A 22633-nucleotide genomic window follows, 5' to 3' on the forward strand; every position below is an offset into this window, starting at 1 on the left:
TCCACTCTCTTCTTCCTCCTCAATGAGGAGCCCTCCTCGGAGGAGATGGAGATCCCCATTTGGCAGTGGGTGGGGTGCTGGCGGATCGTATAGATCCCAAGGCTGCGCCTATAGATCTCCAAAGTGAGCGAAGACTGCAAGCTTCCAAATATCTCCATGGCTTGGAAGAAGCAGTTGCAACGAGAGAGCAGCTTGCTGGCACCTTCGAGGTGTCCGACCCGAGTGCCGTGACCCTGCTGCAATGCTTGAAGTGGAGATTTGCCGTCTCAGAAACATAATTATAGAAGATGAGGAGTATATATTCTCATGATCTTGAAAAGGCTTCTGGTGTCCGACTAGATGAGTGTCTTAGCTTCATATGCACCAAGATGGAGTTCCCCTTGATCCTACACCAGAAGCTCTGGATGACAAGCTGCTTCCATTGGGGGACTCTGTTGCTGACACAATTGCGCTTGTGATAGCGGACATTCTCGCTGCAGAGCAGCGAGAAAAGTCACGGACGAGGAGTTAGTTGCCACACAAGCCAAATTTTTTGCCAAACAAACTCCTATCTGCTCTGATTCGCCTGGTTCGCAGAGCCCCCGCAAGGTGGATGAGAGAAAATCCTCTATCAACCTTGAAGACACACCAACAATGGATGATGAGGATAAGCAACAAGAGGTAATACTAAGCATCTTCTACGTTGATTTCAACCTTTCTTCTTTGCTTTTGGTTAATTAAAATTTTGCAAGATGTTTTGGACATGGACCTTTGGGCTAGCCGGAAGGGGGGGGAGAGCGCATGGTGTTTGGGCCTCAAGATGCCCTAGCACACTACCTACATAAGCAAACTACCAATGCAAGAGGTGTGCATAATTCACAAGGATTTCTCCACGAATGGCCATTTTGTTTGTTGGTGCTGAAGGCCGCAAGTAAACTCCTATGTTTAGCCATCATCCCTCAAACAGCCCATGTAATTATTCTTGCACGAAAAAATCACTGGCAATTGCCACTTCTGGCACTGGCTTCTGCGGGCAAGGTCATAACACGCACAACTCTTTGTCAAGCTTTGGGGGTTGACAATGCCTAAGCTATAGCTGCTTCTGTACTGACATCCATTCTACCCAATGTTATAGAACATCGTAGAGAGGTTGCAAAGCGCCTCTTGTCAAAAGATCGTTAAGCAAGATGTACAAGATTTTAAATGAAAATTATCTCTGTTCTCCATGATCTTTGCAAAGTTCAATTTCTTGTTTTGTTCATGTTCAGTGAATGACAAGGAAACTGTTTGAAATTTGATTTTGTACATTGAAAAATCTTTGTCAAAAAATTTGCATACAATAGCTTTTTTTGTACAAGTGTGCCCTGAATTTGACATTTCATGCAATTTCCACTGTGTCCACAAGGCAGCGAGAATTGGCCCTGCAAGACTGCTATCTAGCCAATTCTCGTTGTCTTGTGGACAACACAAATTTCTCAAGCTTTGGAAGTTTTTGGCATATACAAAGCAATATATTTACATAATGGACAATTTCAAGCCAAACAAAATAATTTGTTAGCTTTGGTTGCTAGTTGATTATCCTTTTGTACAACTGATTAGCATCTCACCTTCAACCATTTAACAAAATAAATGTAGACAAATGGACAATAAAATTGGACAAAAAGAGACAGATTGTATTTGTCGCAAAGTGAAAATATATTGAGTTCTCAAGAAAACTTGAATCTAGTACAAGGGTTCCAAAGTAGATTGATTCCAATACAAAAGTTAGTTACAAAAAAAAGGTTTTGACATCAAAGGTATCAGTCCTGCCTTAGGCGACGTACAAGTTGCATGTCCTTGGCAATGATTGTTACACGCTTGGCATGGATAGCACATAAGAATGTGTCTTCAAAGAGACTGACCAAATAAACCTCTGCAGCCTCCTGAATTGATCGAGGGCAATTGCAGACATCCGAAGCTCTCTGTTGTAGCTTTGTAGCACTTCTTTACATGTCCGTGCAAAAGGTGCTTTCCTAATAAGCAGGTCTGCTGTCTTCTGGTAATGCCGGATCTCAGCAATACGCTCCACAAAATCATCTTGTTTTTTGAGGTCGATGTTGTGGGGGCCTCTGAGCTCCTTGTGGCTTTGCTCTTTGCAGCTTCCTATAGAATTTTGACTTTCGACGGCGCTTGGGAGGTGGCTGGGGGGCATCTTCATCTGGATCATAATTCTCATCTTCACTGCTATGCTCATCATCGTTGTGTTGATCAGAAGGCCTGGCACCCATTCCACTAGGCAGTGACTTGCCGGCCATGGTGGGGCGACCTGGGTCAAATGGCCTCGGGCCCATTTCGCCTCGCAATGTCTTCCCGCCCACCCTATGGTTCGCTGGAATGTCCTCCCCTTCCCATGGTGCACATTCATCCGACGTGTCCGTCTCATGATCTGAGTCAGCTAGCTCTTCAGGTTGTCAATTTGCATGCATCTTCTGCTTTTTGCGCACCTCAATGGTCTTAGGATTCTTCTTTACAGTTTGTTTTGTCCTTGCCATCGTGAAAGTACGTTTGGGGGCCTTCTTAGAGCTTGTGGTGTTCGGTGAGGGAAGGAGTGTTATGTGTTTGAAAGGGGGGGGGGGGGGGGGGGGTATCTCTTTATATAGGGTGGCCATATAAGGGTGGGTTCACATGGTGGAAAAGAGCCGCTAAAAGCACGACAAAATAATCTTTTGAATTTTAAAACCACATGAAATTGGAGAACTATTCAAAAACATAGAACGAAACATACACTTCTAAAATTTCATAAACAATCAAACAATGAAAACAATCTCTAGCATTATGAGGGACGAACTTGGGCCAGTGAACGGGTTTCTTTTGCCAAGCGCGATGACTTTGCACGTTCAATCGACATTTTGTGTCCAAATGTGGTGCGATAAAACCACTTGAACATTTCTTAAAGATAGCATGAGTGCACTAAACCTCCTCCATGTCTTGTATTCTTGAAGTAGACACCTTTGGCACGATAGTGTGACTTTTCTATACCTGGCCTGCTCCAAAGATCCAATGTACCATACATGTTCATAAAGTATGCACCATGGGTATCGAGGATGTGCTGTCCAAAAAGCCACAACACATCGATGATCAAAACTAAAGCATAGTACAGACCAAGTCGGAATAGCAAGCACTCACCATATAGTGTGTAATGTACAACTATCTTTGTGAACTCCACCACCAAATTTTGGAATTCTTGTCGTTGCTCACTGGTTGTGCTTGCAAGTTGTACTATCTTCATCATCTTGTTGAATACCGCCCAAACATGTTGTCGGCTAAGCACAACACTTGCATTGCTATCATTGTCCATTGTATACTTGTAGAGATCCTTCCACAACTCCCATCCACCTTCAGATGTTGATGTTCCGGTAGCAACACCCCTTTCCTTGGACCGAAACCTCTTCAAAAAATGCCTTGTCTTTAGTACACTCATGGACACTGGTTGGGCCACTTCCTAAGCGCTTGCATTGTTCTTCTGTGCAACAATGGAGGTGTTGGTCCCATGACAACCTATTGAATTTAAGAGCCCTTCCACTTTTGAGATAGCATCAAACGACCTCTCCATAGGATTCTTTGTAAAGGCATAATCAATATGAAGTTTTAATAAACGATCAAAGATGCGCATAAAAGCATGAAGTGTGGCACATTTTTGAGAGGGAAGTTAATTATAGGGTTCCATTCATTGTCTTTTGTAGCACGATTGGGATCCTCCAGCATAGGACATCGTAGAACCGAATGCTCCCACACACGTGTAATTTGTGAATTATCATCTTCCTCTGTTTCATCGACCATTGCGATCTTGCGTGCATTCCCCTTATAGCCCTTAATGTAAAATGGACAAGGAAATAGAGCTCCTGCCTCTTGTTTGCACTCAAGAATGCACTTGATTGTTTTCAAATCGCCACCTAAGTGCCAATCAACTTCAAACTCCCCTATGCCATCTACTTGGAGTTTTTCCCCAGTTAGTTGTGCCTTAATGACATCTATTATCCACGGAATGCATTCAAAAATACAAGCAAGGACTCCATGGGTCTCCTTGGGAACCTCAATAGCACCAAGCAACCAAATTTCTTTCTCCGACTGCACACTGAAAGATGGTGCACAATCCTCGTTTATAGCTATACGTTTTGCATGAAATAATGCCTCATTCATGAGAGTAATACTTATCCTTTCTAATCTTCGTTTATTCACAATCTGACACTCGTCTAGCTTCAGCACAAACACCAACCTTGAGCATAGCACTGAAAAATGTCCAAAATAACATAAGAAAAATCATAATTGAAAAAAAAGACTGCATTACTGTAGGCTCACCATTAGGTGGTACACCATAAAATGTATCATTACCATTTGAAGTCTTTTCAAATCAACAAAAATGTTATTTGACATTGAGTAAGGAAATCCCTTCTTGTAAGATACTCCTTCTTCCTCTCAATCTACTCTCATACCCTGCTAGCTCTCACCATCTTCGAAGGTGTGTGAGGTCTTGGGTCGGAGACCGGGGATAATTGATGTTGTGTTTGCTAAAGTGTTTTGCTTAGTGCATGAAGCTTTTATCTTCATTGCACTAGCTAGTCTTGAAGGAACACAAAGAATTGTATTGTACAATGTCTCTCTTGATGGTAGAAACCATAATACAAAGCCTTTTGGAGGGGGGACCGGCTCCATGAAAATCGGTCCTCAATTGTTGTCAATAGATTAATTTCTCTCTCTTTTGAAAGTATTGTTCATGCTATCCAACTAGGTGTTATGATTTTTGTTGCTCTCTCCACCCAAGCACTCTTGTAATTCTCATTACGAATCTATTCTAATGAAATGCCCACTATGTTCATGTTAATTTCCGCTACACACAAGTTTTTAGGCCATTAAATGCTACAAAGGAGGTAGGTGTGAACTGAAAATTAGGAGAGAGAAGAGATAGAGACGAGTGAGAGACAAACGAGTGACTTTGGAGGAAAATAAAAAAAGGTGGGAAGTTTCATATTTTGCAGGTCTAGCTGTGATATTTTGAGCTCGGGGGGTGCACTATGTAATCATGTTAATGTATAACGTGAGATCGAAAGGAGGAGTTTGAAAATGAAAAAAATTTAGGCAATTTAACATAAATACATTAAAATAAGGGGTTTTTATATTCAATTTTGGGAAAATTTATTGAAATAAGGGGTCATTTTATTCATTCACACATGTTAAAAGAGGGATTTTTTTAATACCCCACGAACGCACGTTATATAGTCGGGTACTAAATGGTGAACCTCCCGAGATTTTGAGAGAGAAAATTGATTTTTGAGTATATATATAGTTTGGGGAGAAGTTTGACTAAAAGTGAGGTTTTTTTTTTTTTTTTTTGAAAAAAAGTGTTTTTTTGGGTTGAGGCTATGGACCCCCTTGATGATGTGACAAAAGAAAGGGGAGAAGGTAGTTATTGTCATAAAGACCACCACTCTTTTGGGTAGAGAGAGAATGTACCTATCCTCCCTCCTTAGCCTCTATTTCAACCTACAAAAAGCCTATGAAAGCCTAAAAAAAAACCTATGAGAATACCCTCATTCAATGGCCTTGTCTCAACCACACACATTTTTAACCTTAATCCCTTAAAATTAGGGATCCTTACAAGGCCCTTTTGAGATTTATATTTTTCCTAATGAGTTGAGAGCCTACACCAACACTCTTGGCTATGAAATGCAAATCCAACCAAGAGCCATGCTTCAATGCTTAAGCTTGTCATCCTCTCCATCTTCATTATTATGATATTATGCTATGCTAAGCAAGAAGAGGGATGATAAGTGGAGTAACTATTTCTTTGTCCTATGAATGATTCTTCTTCCTCTTCCCTACCCTCGTAGGCTCGCTAGCTCTCTTCACCTTCGAAGGTGTTTGAGGCCTTGAGACTGAGGTCGGGGATGGTTAATGCTTATACAAAGTTTATGTTATGCTTGTGATGCATGAAGATTTCCATCTTCATAGCATCACCAAGGTCACAAGGAACACAAAGATTGTATTATACCAAGTCTCTCTTTATCATGAGAGAATCTATAATACAAAAAGGCTATTGGAGGGGGGACCCGCTCCACATAAATCCAGTCCTCAATTGTTGTCAAGTTCTCTAATTCTCTCTCTCTCTCTTGAAAAAGTATTATTCATGCCCAGTTAATTAATTATAATGGTTACGTTGCTACCGCTAATTAAGTTTACTTCTATGTTCTCAAAGTAGTCTCACAAAAATGCTCTCTTAATTCTCCTAATTCTGCTATTCTCAAAGTTCATGGGCCATTTCCATTACACTTCTTATCAATCATATATCTAAACTAATCTATACCTTACTACCTAGTCATGAATATACTAGCTCTCTCATCCAAGAATGTGCCTTACTCCCAAATGTGTCTATTAATACCACTCAAAGAGACAACACAACTCTCTCTATATGCACACACAAGTACATGTATTTTTAAATAGTGTATATCCTCCACAAATGTACATAGAATACATCACTACTCTTTTTCATATTTTGTTTGTTTGTATTATCTTATACGCTATGAAATCAAACATTCCTCACATGTTGGCTCCTACTTACATTGAATGACATTTTTTGTGGAAATGATTTGTAATTAAGCCCTGTAGCTCCTCACATCAGCTCAGGTATTTTGGATTCATGAACAACAGTTTGTAAGTACTTTGCTATACTCCAAGGTGGTGTCAAACAGATAGTACATATTTTTCTCTTTTATGTCTTGTGTGGTACACTGGTCACATGTATACATATTTTCCAATTTAGGCAATGTGCCAATGCTCATTTTGGTGTAGGTTCGCCGATTAGGCAACACCACGTCACTGCAGATCTGTCAATTTAGGCAACACAACAACAAACTACAAATTCACAATTTTTAAACAATACCAAATGCAAATTCGCCGATTTAGACAGTATTAGTGCAGATTCTTGCTGATTAACTAGGCAGACATCTTATTGGTGTAGATTCGTCGATTTAGGCAACACCGATCACGAAATCATGCTGCACTGGCTGGCCACCACTGTCCCTAGCATGGTTTTGTTACTTGGGTATACAAAATGACGGATATTCGGATTTGGATTTCAAATGGTTATATGTTGACGGATATTTGGATTTGGACTTGGTATATAACAACTTCCTGTCGTAGCAGTTTTTATTAAATTGGACTTGATATTGATGCAAATTGATTATTGGATGATAAGTGTGACCAATGATATCTTGATACATTAGGGTATAACATATATGTAAGGTCTCTGACCCGACCAAAAAGAGCACCATTGTACCATGGAATGAACATAATGGAAAAAGTTACTATTTTTAGCAGTTTTCCAAATTCTGACAGTGCCATGATATTTAGAATAATTTAAAGATTCAAAATGTGAGTTAAAATATTTTTTGTGAAAATTTTCTAAAAATAGTAAGTTTTTGGTCACCCGACCACCTGTCTACTTTTGACCGTTTCGAAAAGATGCACCCGTACCTCGAATTTGAAAAAAAATGCATTTTCTGACCCAGGGGCTGCTAAAGATGGTAGGTACTCGGACAGATACACCTTAGTTAGAGCTTAGTATAGCAATTTACGGCATTAAAATCCGACTCGTATGGCCCGTTTTAGCCTAAAACCAGAATTTCCTAAGGTTGTGCGGGGAGGCACCGGGGTGGGAACAGGTCTCAGGCCACGCAGAGCTTGCTTTAGCAGCTAGGGGCGCCTTCTCTTCTTTTGGGAGTTGTCGGAGAGTTTCCATTCTTGAGAGTGAGTGTGAGAGTCAGTTACACTAGCTAACTGGACACTTGGTATGTATGTAACTGGATTTGCCATGCATAAGTGGAGTAGCTCTCAGATGCAAATAGCAAGCCAAGTCGATTTTCAGCATGGAGAGGCCTATTTAAGAGTGTGCTCTCACACACACAGACACATGCTCACACACCCACTCAGTACACACACACACACACACACACACTTGCACACACACCTTGGGGAGGTGTTGTCGACACATAGTTTTTGGAGAAGAAGCAAAAGAGGGAAGTGCTAGCCAATTTTTGTGTTGAGAACTCCATTGGACCAGAAATTCGAGTAGATTTCAGCCCTAATCACGGTAATATAGATTTAATTTATGTTTTGCTGCAAATCTGTCCATCATTCTCTTAACTCCTCAATTATTATGCTTAATCATAGCTATATTTCTTAATAGCTGCTCTCTAATTCTCCATATCATTATTCTATTACATAATCATCATCCAATAGTTAATTATGCAAGCCATCAATCTCTCCTAATCATAGATTAATGCATGATTAATAAGAAGAAATCTCCCGCTAGTCAGCATAGTAATTAATTGTCAAGCCGGTAATGATGTGGATTTGGTCAATTTCATTCTATTACCACACAATATTGGAGTAACTAAGTTGGATTCAATTTATTCATAGATTAGGATGTAATTAAGAAAATTAATCTGTCATTAATCCACTAGGAAGGGAATATCCTCTTACCTATGTATATGATGATTCTACATTTCTCTACTTACTCTAGGAAGGTGATTGAGTATGTTTAATTCACCTCTCTAGTAATTTAATTACTAAAAATCTGAAATTCTTAATTACCTAGGCTAAGTATTTAAATTTTAGAGCCAGTTCCCATAGAACAAGTAAGGTGTTATCCCTAAAATTGGTATGTCTTAAAGAAAATCTAACCCTCGTACAAGAGGGATTGTTCAGTGATTCTAATCTGTCATCTTGATTATTATGGCACTCTCGGACATTAGTTCTTTTCTCCAAGTTGTCAATTAATTAGTGAGTATAAAATGGCCCCGGTAAAGAGAACTCGCTTCGTTGGTACCCACGACGGCGAGGCGGGAATAAGAAACGTGAATGGGAAAAGGAAAAGCTCCCATGGACGACCAAGTACCGGCCATCTCACGGTCCATTGACGAGGAAGTGGAGAAGGTAGGTCACATTTTCATTCAAGTTGTTTAATTTAACATTGCATACGATAAGTTAGGAAAGAACATATCCCTCACATGTTGGAGAATCCGACGAAAACTTCGGCATTTTAATTCAATTGTATATTAAAGTCTAAGTAGGAAAGAATGGTTGATGGATATATTCTTTGAAATAGGAAAGAATGTCTGCTAGGGAAAATTTAGCTCGGCATGTTCATTCTATTTCCAATGTTGAACTAGTCCTGATCCCCCTACTGATCACAGGGGTCGGCTCGCGACGATTTCACAGTAGCTAGAGTTACTGCTTAGGGCCTCTACCCATGAGTTGCTTTCTATGCGGTGGGAACCCACGTCTTGCTTTCTATACAGTGGGAATGTCCATGTCGTGTTGTCTATGCGATCGACATACCTAGTTGTATGGGCAGCTAGGCGACAACAGGAGGACTAAACTCTCGCCGGAGGGGGGATGTTGTACCTCCAAAACATTGTAATTTTAATGAATAAGTTTGAGTAGAATTTTTACTAGAATTACTGTCTTGGTGCCGCTTTGCAATATTGATTGAAGGGCTGTCTTAACGAACCTTGTGATTCAGAATCTAATCAAGGAACTTTTATGTTGAACAACCATTGTGGTAGTAATTAGGATGCACAAGGAAGTGTGAGTGTGGGATGGAAAGTGGGGGATTAACTGAGGTTGTGAATGCCTATGAGAAGGGTGGTCCCGATTGGTCGGTAACTCTCCGTCCCCATAATGTTTAAATTGACACTAGTATTACTCATTGTCCCTAGAGTGGCGAAGTCTCAAGTGTACGTGCCTCTGAAACATGGGGAAAAAGGCACTCGGAATTTCTCTCCTCTTGGAAGGTGGGTCTTAGGATCGCTAGATAAGTTAAACATGCTTCCCTGCGAGGTGGAGCTAGATCTCGTTGCTGGTAGGCTTGAACTCGACTCACTTTGTGATGAGAGATTGTCTGCGAGATGAACCCTCGACCACTTTGTTTGCTTCCGCTATAGATCTAGTGGCCACCAGGTTTACCATCAGATCCACCGTTTGAGACGGCGGGGTGGGGACCTCACACCTGGTATCAGAGCCAAGGTTAGGTTAGACTGAGAAATAAAGTCGTATTGTTTAAATATTTAAAGGAACTAAGGGTATATAGGTATCTGATCCGAATTCCTTGCATTGGTTTTGCAGGAAGACCCCGTGCTAGAATATAGAAAGTTCCATGTGTTTGAGCTTATTTACGAACAAGCTCGACGATCCCCAGTTTACCAATTCAGGCGAGATGTCATGGAGATGTTTCTAAAGGCTCATACACCGCACTCCACTCGCATCGATCAAGGATGGGGGCTTGACTGGACACTTGCAGGAGGGGTTTACTATATCAACACTCGAAAGCTAGGATGCATGGCTACCGATTTGAAGAAGATACGTTGGGTAGAAGAATTGAGGGTGTTGCAGATATTCTACTTGCTACCTACACGAATGGACCTGACTGTCTCTGACAACACCAATCAAACCCTCAACGAGTGGCTTTTGGAGAAGGTCACCAATGTAATCCCAACAAACATAGTTAGAACTTTTGGAGTACGTGGAAGGATGAACAGAGGGCAAGGGCATGAAGCTACCGCTAGAGTGAATGCCGCAGTGGTACAACCAACTGTAGGTGATGAAGCAGTGGAGAGAGCAACCTTGCATGCTGCAATTGATAACCCCAATGGTTGCGAGCAATACGAAGTCATTCATACGCCACGATCTCTCAGAGGTGAACAAGTTAACTTCCTTATAGATTGTGGTAGCACTCTTTCATTTCTTTCACCCAGATGCATGAGGAAGCTAAAGCTAGACAAGTATCCAACAAGCAAGCTAGTTGTAGAGTTAGCAAACGGCAAGGAAGTAGTATTCAACACTCTGCAAGAAAAATTGAGTTTGATTTAGGGGGACACCCAACCTCTGCCCAATTTCGAACCCTACTCTTAGGATTCTTTGATGGGATACTAGGGATGGACTGGTTAAAGCAAAATAAGGCCCATCCATTGTGCACAAGGGAACTTTACCTTTACAGATAACTTGGGTAATGAAGTCTTAATCCAGGGGGGAAATGGGAGACCTAGGGCTAATCTAGTTAAGGCCAGCAAACTTTTGAAGGGATTGAGAAAGGGGCAGCAAATTTATGCAATAAAGTTCAACAAGGTGGACCAATCAGATACCTCACTTTGACCAAATTGGTTGAGGGAGTATGATGATGTATTCCCTGAAGACCTCACCAATCTTCCTCCACATAGAGAGGTAGATCATGAGATTGAGACTATCCCTGGATGTGAACCTATCTCAAAAAGACCTTATAAAATGTCACTTCTAGAGGCCATCGAACTCAAGGAACAACTAAGGCAACTCATTGAGCAAGGATTCATTCGACCCAGTACTTCTCCTTGGGGTGCACCAGTTCTTTTTCAGAAGAAGAAGGATGGAACCTTAAGGCGATGCATAGATTACCGTGGACTGAACCAGATAACTGTCAAAAATAAGTATCCAATTCCAAGCATTGAAAAACTCTTGGACAGGCTCCACGGTGCCAAAATGTTTACAAAGATTGATCTAACGTCAGTACCATATCAGGATCAAGGAATCAGATATTCCAAAGACAGCTTTCAAGACTAGGTATGGACCCTACGAATTCACAGTAATGTCTTTTGGTCTAACAAATGCTCCTGGAAGCTTCAATCGACTTATGTAGGATATTTTCAGACCTTATCTGGATGATTTTGTCTTGGTTTTCTTTGATGACATTTTGATCTATTCTAAGAACGAGGCAGATCATGAAGAACATGTTTGTAAAGTATGATCTTTTTTGAGAACACCAACTTTACGCTAAAGCGAGCAAGTGTACCTTCTGCTCACCTAAGGTCATTATCTTGGATTTGTCATATCGGCCGAAGGGATTTCAATGGACCCAGATAAAGTCAAGGATATCATTGATTTGCCTCAACCATCTACCGTCAGCGAAGTAAGAGGATTTCTTGGGATAACGGGACGGTACAGGATTTTTGTCAATGACTATGCACGTATTGCTGCGCCTTTAACGGAACTCCTGAAGAAAGGAATGAGGATCAAATGAAAAGAGACGAGCATGAGTTTAGTTTTGCTAAGCTAAAAGAATTCTTGGTCTCGGCTCCTATCTTAAAGCTTCTCGTTTTCAGTAAAGAATTTGAAGTAGCGACCGATGCTAGCAAGTTTGCCTTAGGTGGAGTTCTTACTCAAGAAGGAAGACCGGTGGCGTATACTTCACGAAAGTTGAGGGATCATGAGAAGAATTATCCTACTCATGATTTGGAACTATTAGCGGTTATTCATGCGCTGAAGTTATGGAGACATTATCTTCTCGGGCGCAAGTTGCAGCTAGTAACAGACCACAAGAGCTTAAAATGGATTTTTATTCAACCTGTTCTCAATATGCGACAACGGTGATGGATAGAGCTTTTACAAGAATATGAACTTGACATAAAGTATAGACCAGGGAAGAAAAATGCAGTTGTAGATGGACTTAGCCGAAAATCTTTTCTCGGAGCTATCTCTATTCCAAATAACCCTATCTGGGATAAAATCAAAGAAGCATCTTTGGTAGATCTAGAGTACCAATGTATAGCATCAATAGTCTAGAAAAATAAGATGCCTAAAGCTAAGGATTACTCTCTTATGGAAGGGTGTCTTTACTACAGACATAGACTCTGTGTACCCACAGACCCAGCTCTAAAGAAGGCTATTCTGTATGAAGCACACGATAGCCCTACATCTGGACATCCAGGCTATGCTAAGACTCTTCATGCTGTCAGGAGGAGTTATTTTTGGTCTTGAATGAAAGGAGACATACTTCGCTATGTGAGGCAATGTCTTTCTTGTCAACGGATAAAAGCTGAAAGGATCAAGTTACCAGGGCAACTTCAACCTCTTGACATACCCCAGATGTCACGTGACATATCCCAACCCTATGTGTCCGTGGGCAAGCTACACCACAGCAGGGTTCAGTCAGTTTAGTCAAGTCTAGATTAGCAGTGATCTGGCACTTTTGTGAGTCTATTCGTAGACCGTACATGCCCAGTCACTTAGCATAGATGCATATCCGCCGGTTTCACACAGCATGATCATCTGAATTTCCATCAGAATCCATTAGCATCAGTTAAGGAAATTTTCCAGTGCATTTAGCCTATATTTCCTATTTATTGGTATTTTCACTTATTATTTTTAAGTGACTTTCCAACAAAAATAGGTAGGCCAAATTTGCTAAGTTAATCTATAAGAAAACCCAAGTTAGCACTTTCTGGCAGAAGAGGCAGCAGGAGCTTCCCGCTCAACAGGCAACTTCTCAGCAGTACCCTCCCTCAGCATCAGATACATCGCCATCACCACCCCTCCCTTGGCGTTTTTCATAGGATCAGTCTCGTCTTGAAGCTCCCCCCTTCTGGCGACAGTTCCCCTTGAACATCAGCCCTATCCTCGATGTTTTCCCACGACAGAATCACCTCAGCCTTCAACATTTTTGTCATAGCCTTGCAACGTTTTACTAACGCTAGGCCTTTGCATCAGATTAGCCGATTTCAGCCCTTCCAGAGCAGCGTTATTCAATAGGTGTTCCTCAGCTTGGGCATCGTTTTCAGCAGGTGCAATTCAGTATAAAAACGTAGCTTAGCAGACATAGCACTTCAGCGTTTTTGTCTCTAGCATGACCCCCGACACAAACAATCATTTTCAGCCAGTAAAGCAACAAGAAAAATAGTCATTTTCAGCCTCGAAACAGCCACCGAATTCAGCCCATAGAAGATCACAGTTTCCAGCCGCGAAGTCGTCGTCGTCGTCGTCGTCATCGGCATAGCCCCATTGCATCAGTCCATTGCATACGCATTGTAGACCTTTGTGCAATCAAAGTTAGACCACTCTTGCCGACGATAGTGGGGCCTTCGGAGGAGGGTTTTACAACCTCTCGGTGTCGTATCTCTTCTCTCTCCTTCTCTAAGTCTCATTCACTTGCACACACAATATCCACTCACTTTATTCGTGACCACAACACTCTACAAGACGGAAAGATCTCTCTTTACCTAAAGAACTAAACGGAACCTTGAGCAATAAAGATCACTAATCTTGAGAAAATACAACATTCATTCCGCTACACCTAACACTGGATGAAATGGGAATGCATCAGTATGGACGTTGTTAGAGGATTACCTTCTACAAGAGCTTATGACTCTGTTTTTGTGGTTGTTGATATGCTCACAAAAGTGGCTTATCTAATACCTGTAAAGACAACCTTTACTGCTTTCAATATTAGCCGGGTATTCATTAAGGAGATTTTTAGGTTACATGGTTTACCCAAGCGTATCGTCAGTGATAGAGATACCAAGTTTACATCAAAATTTTGGACTTCGCTTTTCCAATCTATTGGGTCACAATTAACCTTCAGTACAACGTATCATCCGCAGACAGATGGTCAGACTGAAAGAGTTAATCAAGTTATTGAGGACATTCTCAGGGTCTATTGTTCGCAAGAGCCAAAGAAGTGGTTACAATATCTTCCTTTGGTAGAATATGCTTATAATTCTTCCGAACACAGAAGCATTGGAATGTCACCCTTTAAAGCTCTTTATGGACAGAACTGTTTAGCACCATTGAACTTCTCGAATCCAACCATCAGGATAGAAGCCTCTAGGAAGATGTTAGAAGATATGGAAGCTTAGACTAGAGCTTTTCGCCAAGACATTCGGGCAGCTCAGGATAGAAAAAAGCACCTTGCAGATAAGAACCGTTCGGAAAGAACTTTCAAAGAAGGAGAAAGGTTTTTCTGCGAGTCCGACCGAAGAAAATCAACTTATCACTAGGCATATACAACTTATCACGAGGAAGATACAAGAAGCTAAGCCCAAGGTATTGTGGACCATTCAAGATCGTTAAGGTTGTGAGTGACCAGGCCTACAAGCTAAAGTTACCTACAAACTTGAAGGTTCATGATGTATTCCACGTCAGTTTACTCAAACCCTACATCCCTAATCCTGATCAACTCTTGGATTCAAATCAGATAGTCATGCCAGCACAAGGAGTTCTCGAGCTCCAACTGGACTATGTACTCGAAACAAGGGAAAGGAAGTTACACAACAGAACAATCACGTAGCATCTAGTAAAGTGGAAGGATTACCCAGAAGAAGATGCAACTTGGGAGGACGAACCAACGCTCATAAAAGATTACCCAAGCACATTCTTGAAATGAGGACATCTCAAATTCTTCATGTTGGGGAGGTTGTAAAGTTTCTGACCCCGAACAGAAAGAGCACCATTGTACCATGGAATGAACATAATGAAAAAAGTTACTATTTTTGGTAGTTTTTCAAATTCTGACAGTGCCATGATGTTTAGAATGTTCTAAAGCTTCAAAATGTGAATTGAAATAATTTTTGTGAAAATTTTTCAAAAATGGTAAGTTTTTGGTCACCCGATCCGTTTAGTTTTGACCGTCTCGAAAAACTACACCCGTACCCCGAATTTGAAAAAAATACATTTTCGGACCTTGAGGGTTGCTAAATATGGCAGGTATTCGGACAGATACACCTTAGTTAGACCTTAGTATAGCAATTTACGACATTAAAATCCGACTCGTATGGCCCGTTTTAGCCTAAAACCAAAATTTCCTAAGGTTGTGCGTGGAGGCACCGGGGGTCGAGGCTGTGTGGGAACAGGTCCCAGGCCACTCAGAGCTTGCTTTAGTAGCTAGGGGGCGCCCTCTCTTCTTTTGGGAGTTGTGGGAGAGTTTCCATGCTTGAGAGTGAGTGTGAGAGTCAGTTACACTAGCTAACTGGAAACTTGGTAGGCATGTAACTGGACTTGCCATGCATAAGTGGAGTAGCTCTCAGATGCAAATAGCAAGCCAGGTCGATTTTCAGCATGGAGAGGCCTATTAAGAGTGTGCTCACACACACACACACACACACACACACACACACACACACACACACACACACACACACACACACACACACTTGCACACACACCTTGGGGAGATGCTGCCGGCACACATAGTTTTTGGAGAAGAAGCAAAGGAGGGAAGTGCTACCCAATTTTCATCTTGAGAATACCATTGGATAAGAAATTCGAGTAGATTTTTCAACCCCTAATCACTGTAATATCGATTTAATTTATGTTTTGCTGCAAATCTCTCCATCATTCTCTTAATTCCTCAACTATTATGCTTAATCATAGCTATATTTCTTAATAGCTGCTCTCTAATTCTCCATATCATTATTATATTACATAATCATCATCCAATAGTTAATTATGCAAGCCATTAATCTCTCCTAATCATAGATAAAATGCATGATTAGTAAGAAGAAATCTCCCGCTAGTCAGCATAGATAGTAATTAATTGTCAAGCCAGTAATGATGTGGATTTGGTCAATTTCATTCTATTACCACACAATATTGGAGTAACTAAGTTGGATTCAATTTATTTTCATAGATTAGGATGTAATTAAGATATTAATCCGTCATTAATCCACTAGGAAGGGAATATCCTCTCACCTATGCATATGATGATTTTACATTTCTCTACTTACTTTAGCAAGGTGATTAAGCATGTCTAATTCACCTCTCTAGTAATATAATTAGTAAAAATCTGAAATTCTTAATTACCTAAGCTAAGTATTTAAATTTTGGAGCCAGTTCCCATAGAACAAGTAAGGTGTTATCCCAAAAATTGCTATGTCTTAAAGAAAATCTAACCCCTCGTACAAGAGTGATTGTTCAGTGATTCTAATCTGTCATCTTGATTGTTATGGTACTCTCGGACATTAGTTCTTTTCTCCAAGTTGTCAATTAATTAGTGAGTATAAAATGACCCCGGTTAAGAGAACTCGCTTCGGTGGTACCCACGACCACGAGGCGGGAAGAAGCAACGTGAATGGTAAAGGAAAAGCTCCCATGGACGACCAAGTACCGGCCATCTCACGGGCCATTGATGAGGAAGTAGGAGGTAGGTCACATTTTCATTCGAGTTGTTTAATTTAACATTGCATATGATAAGTTGGGAAAGAGCATATCCCTAACATGTAGGACAAATCCGACGGAAACCTCGGCATTTTAATTCAATTGTATATTAAAGTCTAAGTAGGAAAGAACGGTTGATGGATATACTGTTTGAAATAGGAAAGAATGTCTACTAGGAAAAAGTTAGCTCGGCATGTTCTATTTCCAATGTTGAACTAGTCCTGATCGCGTTGCTAGTAGGCTCGAACTCAACTCACTTTGTGATGAGAGATCGTCCGCTAGATGAACCCTGAACCACTTTGTTTGCTTCCACTATAGATCTAGTGGCCACCAGGTTTACCATCAGATCCGCCGGCGGGGTGGGGACCTCACAATATACTGCATATTCTAGTGGTATGGGACACTAGAATAGGTACTATATAGATGACGACATGCATAAATAACGTTGTTTGGTTTAATAATTTATTTATTTTTATTATAAGATGTTTCTAATACAAAATACTAATCACTATCTTTGACCAATATAGTTTGCAAATTCTTATCTTTGCAACTGGAGGATAGTGCTTCCCAACAAAGAGGTATGTAATGGAATTGATATTTTACTACTTATTGTAGCTGACATGTGGAAAAGACTTTACCAATCTAGGCCTATGTAAACGGATATATATTTCATATACATTCTATTATTCAAGTGCTCTTTTATAAGCTTTGGCCATTTATGACCGGTCGGCCAGTTTGTACTCACTTTGACCATTCAAGAAGTCTATTAAGTAAATACATGCAAGAGAGAAATGGTCACTCTTGCACCGGGGGAGATTGCACTCAGTATACGCATTATTCTTCATCTCTTCTCTCTCGCCATACTGGTGTGGCACTCCACTCTAGGAGGTGTGTTGTACGCACCCTCTTGCTCTCTTTCCCTCATTGTTCGTATATAGCAACGATTAGTGAGCATAGGTTATTCGTCAGGTATAGAGTTTTATCAATTATGGCTTGCATTATGTTGTTTTCTTGCTATTTTGCAGGGCCTTCCACGCCTTCATTTGTAGCAAGTCTAGAGGTGCTCGAAGATCAAGACCACCGGATAATAATCTGGTTTTTGATTTTTCAATGCCTATATATTAGGGTTTGACATAAGTTTGTTATTGAAATCTATTTGCGTTTTTTAAATCTATGTGCGCTATTGTAGTCCAATTGCGTTATTTTACATCGTTTGTTGAAGTCCTTTTACTGCTAACACTAAGCGGTTAGTCCTAAGCGTATAACCTTCAACGATCTAAATACGAAGAAGTCCGTCCTGAGCGGTAAGCGATTAAATACCTAAGCGGTTACCTTTAAGCGGCGAGCCCTAGTAAACTGTTTGAATACCAATTAAACTTACACGACTAGCCCTAAATCGCTAAGTGACTAAATAACAAAACTAGACGAGCCGCGTGTAGGACTAAGCGGGTTCGGCTAAACAATTTAGTACATAAGCAACTAAGCGCTCTAATTAAGAAACGTCTAACCTTCATCGATCTAAATGCGAACCAATCCTAAGCGATGAAACCACTTATTACTTAAACGGTTAGTGTTAAAGGACTAAACCTAATTAATCGAATAGCCTACGATAAGTCTCAATTACAAAAATAGTAATGTAATTTTTTAATTTCTAAATTTATTTATACAAAAATAATAAAAATCATTATAAAATAACATAAATCAAAATAAATCTTTCTTTTAATGATAAAATATCGTTATCTTTTTTAGTTGATGATGATTTTTAATTAATATTATTTACAAAATAACCCAAAATGTGTGTATGCGTCATATATAGTTATGTTTATTTTTATTTACTTGCGTGTATGTTTATGTCAATGTGTGTGTGTATTTGTGTATGCAACAAAAAAGAATGTTAAAGCACTCACATACGGCCTATAATTTGAGCAAGAAACAATTGGCAAAATGTTCTCAAACCTGCAAACACACACACACACACACACACACACACACACAACACTATGTTACACAAAACACAAAAGTAAACAAATCCACAAGGAAACTTGAAAAGAAGCTTACCTTGTTGATGGGGAGCAGCATACAAGTGAAAATCTCAACTCCAACAAATCGTGAGGCAGCAGATCTGCAGAAAGTGAGGAGGAGGAGGGTAAGAGAGGAAGAGAAGAAAGGCACAAAATACGCAAGAGAAACTTGCGGTTCTATTTTTGCAGGATTCACCGATGTAGATGTCAGTATGTGTATCGGTACAAGCGTCGGTATACGCACCGGTATAGACATCGACTTGCACATCGGTGTGCACTGTTTACACGTCAAAAATCTGAATTTTTTTATAAAAAAAAACTTGATTTTCCTCCAGATTTATCTACACATATATCTGACGCCCGCCATTGTCGACGTCAATAATCTGACGTCAAAATTTAAGTGATCTCTTGTAGTGTGCTCAATCATTTATATCAATTAGTGCTAGATCAGATTGTTCCCTTTCAAAGGCCCTTGGTGCTTTCACACGGTCATGCTCAATAAGTGAAAATTGTATAATTGCATGTCCATTGTATTTGTACAAAGTATGGCCACTAGCTACAAATTGCTTTCTCTAAGGATGTATAGCTTTAGTGTATAGATTGATGCCTCTCAAGTCATGTTCAACAATTAATAGTTTTGACAAGATTTAATGTTATCACGGTCTAAAATGTCGAAGAATGATAGGCACACCATGCTTAGGTTGCAAGGTGAGGATACAAATAGGAGCATGTCTATACGAAGGAGAGAGATGAAATGTGAATTGTGAAAGGAGCATGCAAAGAACAATCTTAGCCTCCATCATTGCAAAGTTTTGTCCAACACAATTTCGAGGTCCAAAAGAGAAGGGCATAAAGGCCATTTGATTTTTGCAAGCTTTCGCTACTCCCTCTGAAAAACGCTCCGGCTTGAACTCATCAGCATCCTCTCCCCATATGGTCTTGTCATGGTGGATTGCAAGCACAGGTACCCACACCGATAACCCCTTTGGAATTTCAAGATCTCCAACCTTTATACTTGAGAAAGCCTCTCTTGCAAGAAGTGTGGCAGGCGTGTAAAGTCGTAGGGACTCCAATAGAATCATACCTAACTGCACATAAAAATACACTATGTTAGAAACTTTCTTGACCTCTATTAAAAACTTTGAGAAGCTTTGAGATACTCTTTCTTGAACCTGATAACACTCACCTGCTTCAAACAAAGTAGATATGTCCTCCAACTTACATCCCAAGTTATGTTTATACTCAATTAGCTCGATGAAACACAAGACTATTTTAGAAACACATTAGGTCATAACTTATAGGACCACAGCCATGTACTAGTACATGAGAAGAACTCTTTATGTATTTACTGTTATATATACAATATCAAATATCTATGACATCCACTACTTTTTGTTTTCGAGCTTTCAAAAATAGTTCCAAAGAACAATAGAGTCAGGCAGGCATCGTTGTCTTGATGCTTTTGCCCCAAGTCTTAAGTAGTTTTCTAATATAGCTGATGATCTCCTTAAAAGACCCACAATTCATCAAGTTTCTCTTTTCATTTACAATATATAGTAAAATATATATTTACTATATAGTAAAATAGAACCCTTGGCCATATTTACAACCTTATGGTCAGAAGGCCAAGGGTTCACCTTAAAATATATAAGTGTAGCACGTGAGTTTGGTTGGAGGGGTTTTTATATTTCAAAGTGTTAAAAAATTGTATATACAAGAGGGAACGTGTAAAAGTGATTTATTTATTTATTTTAAGTACAGGTTTATGGAATAAAAGGGGTCCTTTAATTCATAGTGTGTAGAGGGGTTTTATGAATATCTTTTGTCAAAGAAAACTTTCAATCCCTAGAGAATTCCCAGTGTACCTAATTATGTCATTCTATACCAACTTAGAGCAGACAAGTTTCCAGGATTTAACGTCAAGCATGTTAGATGTTTCATACCTTGCTTTAATGGGTACATCTCTCTCTCTCTCTCTCTCTCTCTCTCTCTCTCTCTCTCTCTCTCTCTCTCTCTCGGGGTCTAGGCTGTCTTCAAACAACTTATCCCTGATGAGCTTCCTAGGCAAAGCGAGACTGCAAAAGTTGTGCCCATCAAACAAAGCAGAGTTTCTGGAAATCCACAAAAAAGAAAGCATCCATACTCTGAGAAAACCAATACATATACAAGTCCAAGCCAGGGATGAAGTTTGGATTGCACCAAATAAAAGCATGAACTTTGTAACTTTAATCTTTCAATAAAAGATATATATATCATATAAACATCCCCACCAGGCAAGGCATGCAGTACAGGGCAATTCCGAAACAGGTGTTTAGTTGTTTCTAGTTGCAGACATCCTCTTCCTTGCTAAGTGCTCTCCAAGAGGGAGGCCCCCTGTCCAAATCCTCCAAAGGAAAACTTTATTCTTGAAAGCTAAGTAGACTCTGTGTGTGTGTGTGTGTGTGTGTGTGTGTGTGTGTGTGTGTGTGTGTGTGTGTGTGTGTGTGTGTGTGTGTGTGTGTGTGTGTGTGTGTGTGTGTGTGTGTGTGTGTGACAGTGCTTACCACTTTAAGCCTGCTAAGCATGTCGAAGTCGGGCATGTCGCCATGCTGGTGCAGGAAGAGCAGAGCCTCCTGGCGGGCACGATGCTGCCAAGTGGGGTTGGAGGCCAGGAGCATGAACGTCCATGTCAGCAACAGCCACGTCGTCTCGTGGCCGGTGAAGAAGAAAGTCTTGCATTCGTCCATTAGCTGCCGAGAGGTATACATCCGGCCCAGCTGCTGACGCCGACGACGCTGGCCGCACAGTGGAGCCGCAGCTTCTAGCTTGGCCGCTTCCATCTCTGCCAGCATCAGCCCTAACAGGTCCTGCCCATAATAATCATTCTTTTGCTGCCCATCCTCATCATCAATATGTCCTGCCATGGCTTGCAGTGCTGCTGCCCGGCGACCCTCGATGATTTCCATGAACAGCGACTCCACCTCCTCCTTCAGCTTCCGTATCCTGCACATATAAAATATAGCATAGCATTCTCTATTCATCCAGCCCCACACACACACACACACACACAGAACTTGTTTGAAAAAACGGTTCATGCGAAAGATCAAAATAGGACAATTAAAGCATTCAAACCCCGACGTATATATTACAAGAAGTTTTGGACAATTTCCCACATTGTGATTTATCTCAACATCATGAGCTTCTCTGAGGCTGAAGGTGTGAGGGAGGCGCCGGATACTTAGCTAGGTATGATTGGGGCAAGGGACCACCGGTCCAGTGTAGGGCCGGTGGTCCCCTACCCCCACTCGTACCTAACTAGGTATGCGGTCCTCGTCACTATATGGCACGGTTCTAGGCCAGAGGGGATCTAGGGCTCAAATTTGAAGGCGCGAGGAAGCTTTAATCTCCGCCGTCGGATCATAAAGTGAACTAGGGGTGAACTGGGGATGGGTGAACTAGGGGTGAACTGAGGGTGAACTAGGGGCGGATAAGCTAGGGGTGGGTGAACTAGGGGTGCTTAAACTAGGGTGTGATCATGTGTCATGCCAACATGGACATCGACGCGCGCTAGCGTGGTGATAGAGCATTCGTGTGACAACCGAGACGTTCGAGGTTCGACCCACACCCCGCGAGGCAAGTGAACTAAGGATGAACTAGGCGGG

General features: G+C 40.8%; 1 protein-coding gene across 1 annotated transcript in view; it reads right to left on the reverse strand.

The window, feature by feature from the left end:
- Positions 1-19484: 19484 nt before the first annotated feature.
- LOC147464010 (cytokinin hydroxylase-like) overlaps positions 19485-22633 on the reverse strand; it is a 32243-nt gene continuing 29094 nt past the window's right edge. The window contains exons 3-4 of the mRNA XM_086529921.1: positions 21536-21974; positions 19485-20080 (exon numbers count right to left, since the gene is read on the reverse strand). Of these exons, the coding sequence (XP_086386047.1) occupies positions 19649-20080; positions 21536-21974 (871 nt within the window). The 3' untranslated portion in view covers positions 19485-19648. The remainder of the gene's footprint in view (positions 20081-21535; positions 21975-22633) is intronic.

Source organism: Adiantum capillus-veneris, chromosome 2, assembly GCF_014529385.1.
Source record: "Adiantum capillus-veneris isolate H3 chromosome 2, ASM1452938v2, whole genome shotgun sequence".
In the NCBI taxonomy this organism is placed as follows: domain Eukaryota; kingdom Viridiplantae; phylum Streptophyta; class Polypodiopsida; order Polypodiales; family Pteridaceae; genus Adiantum; species Adiantum capillus-veneris.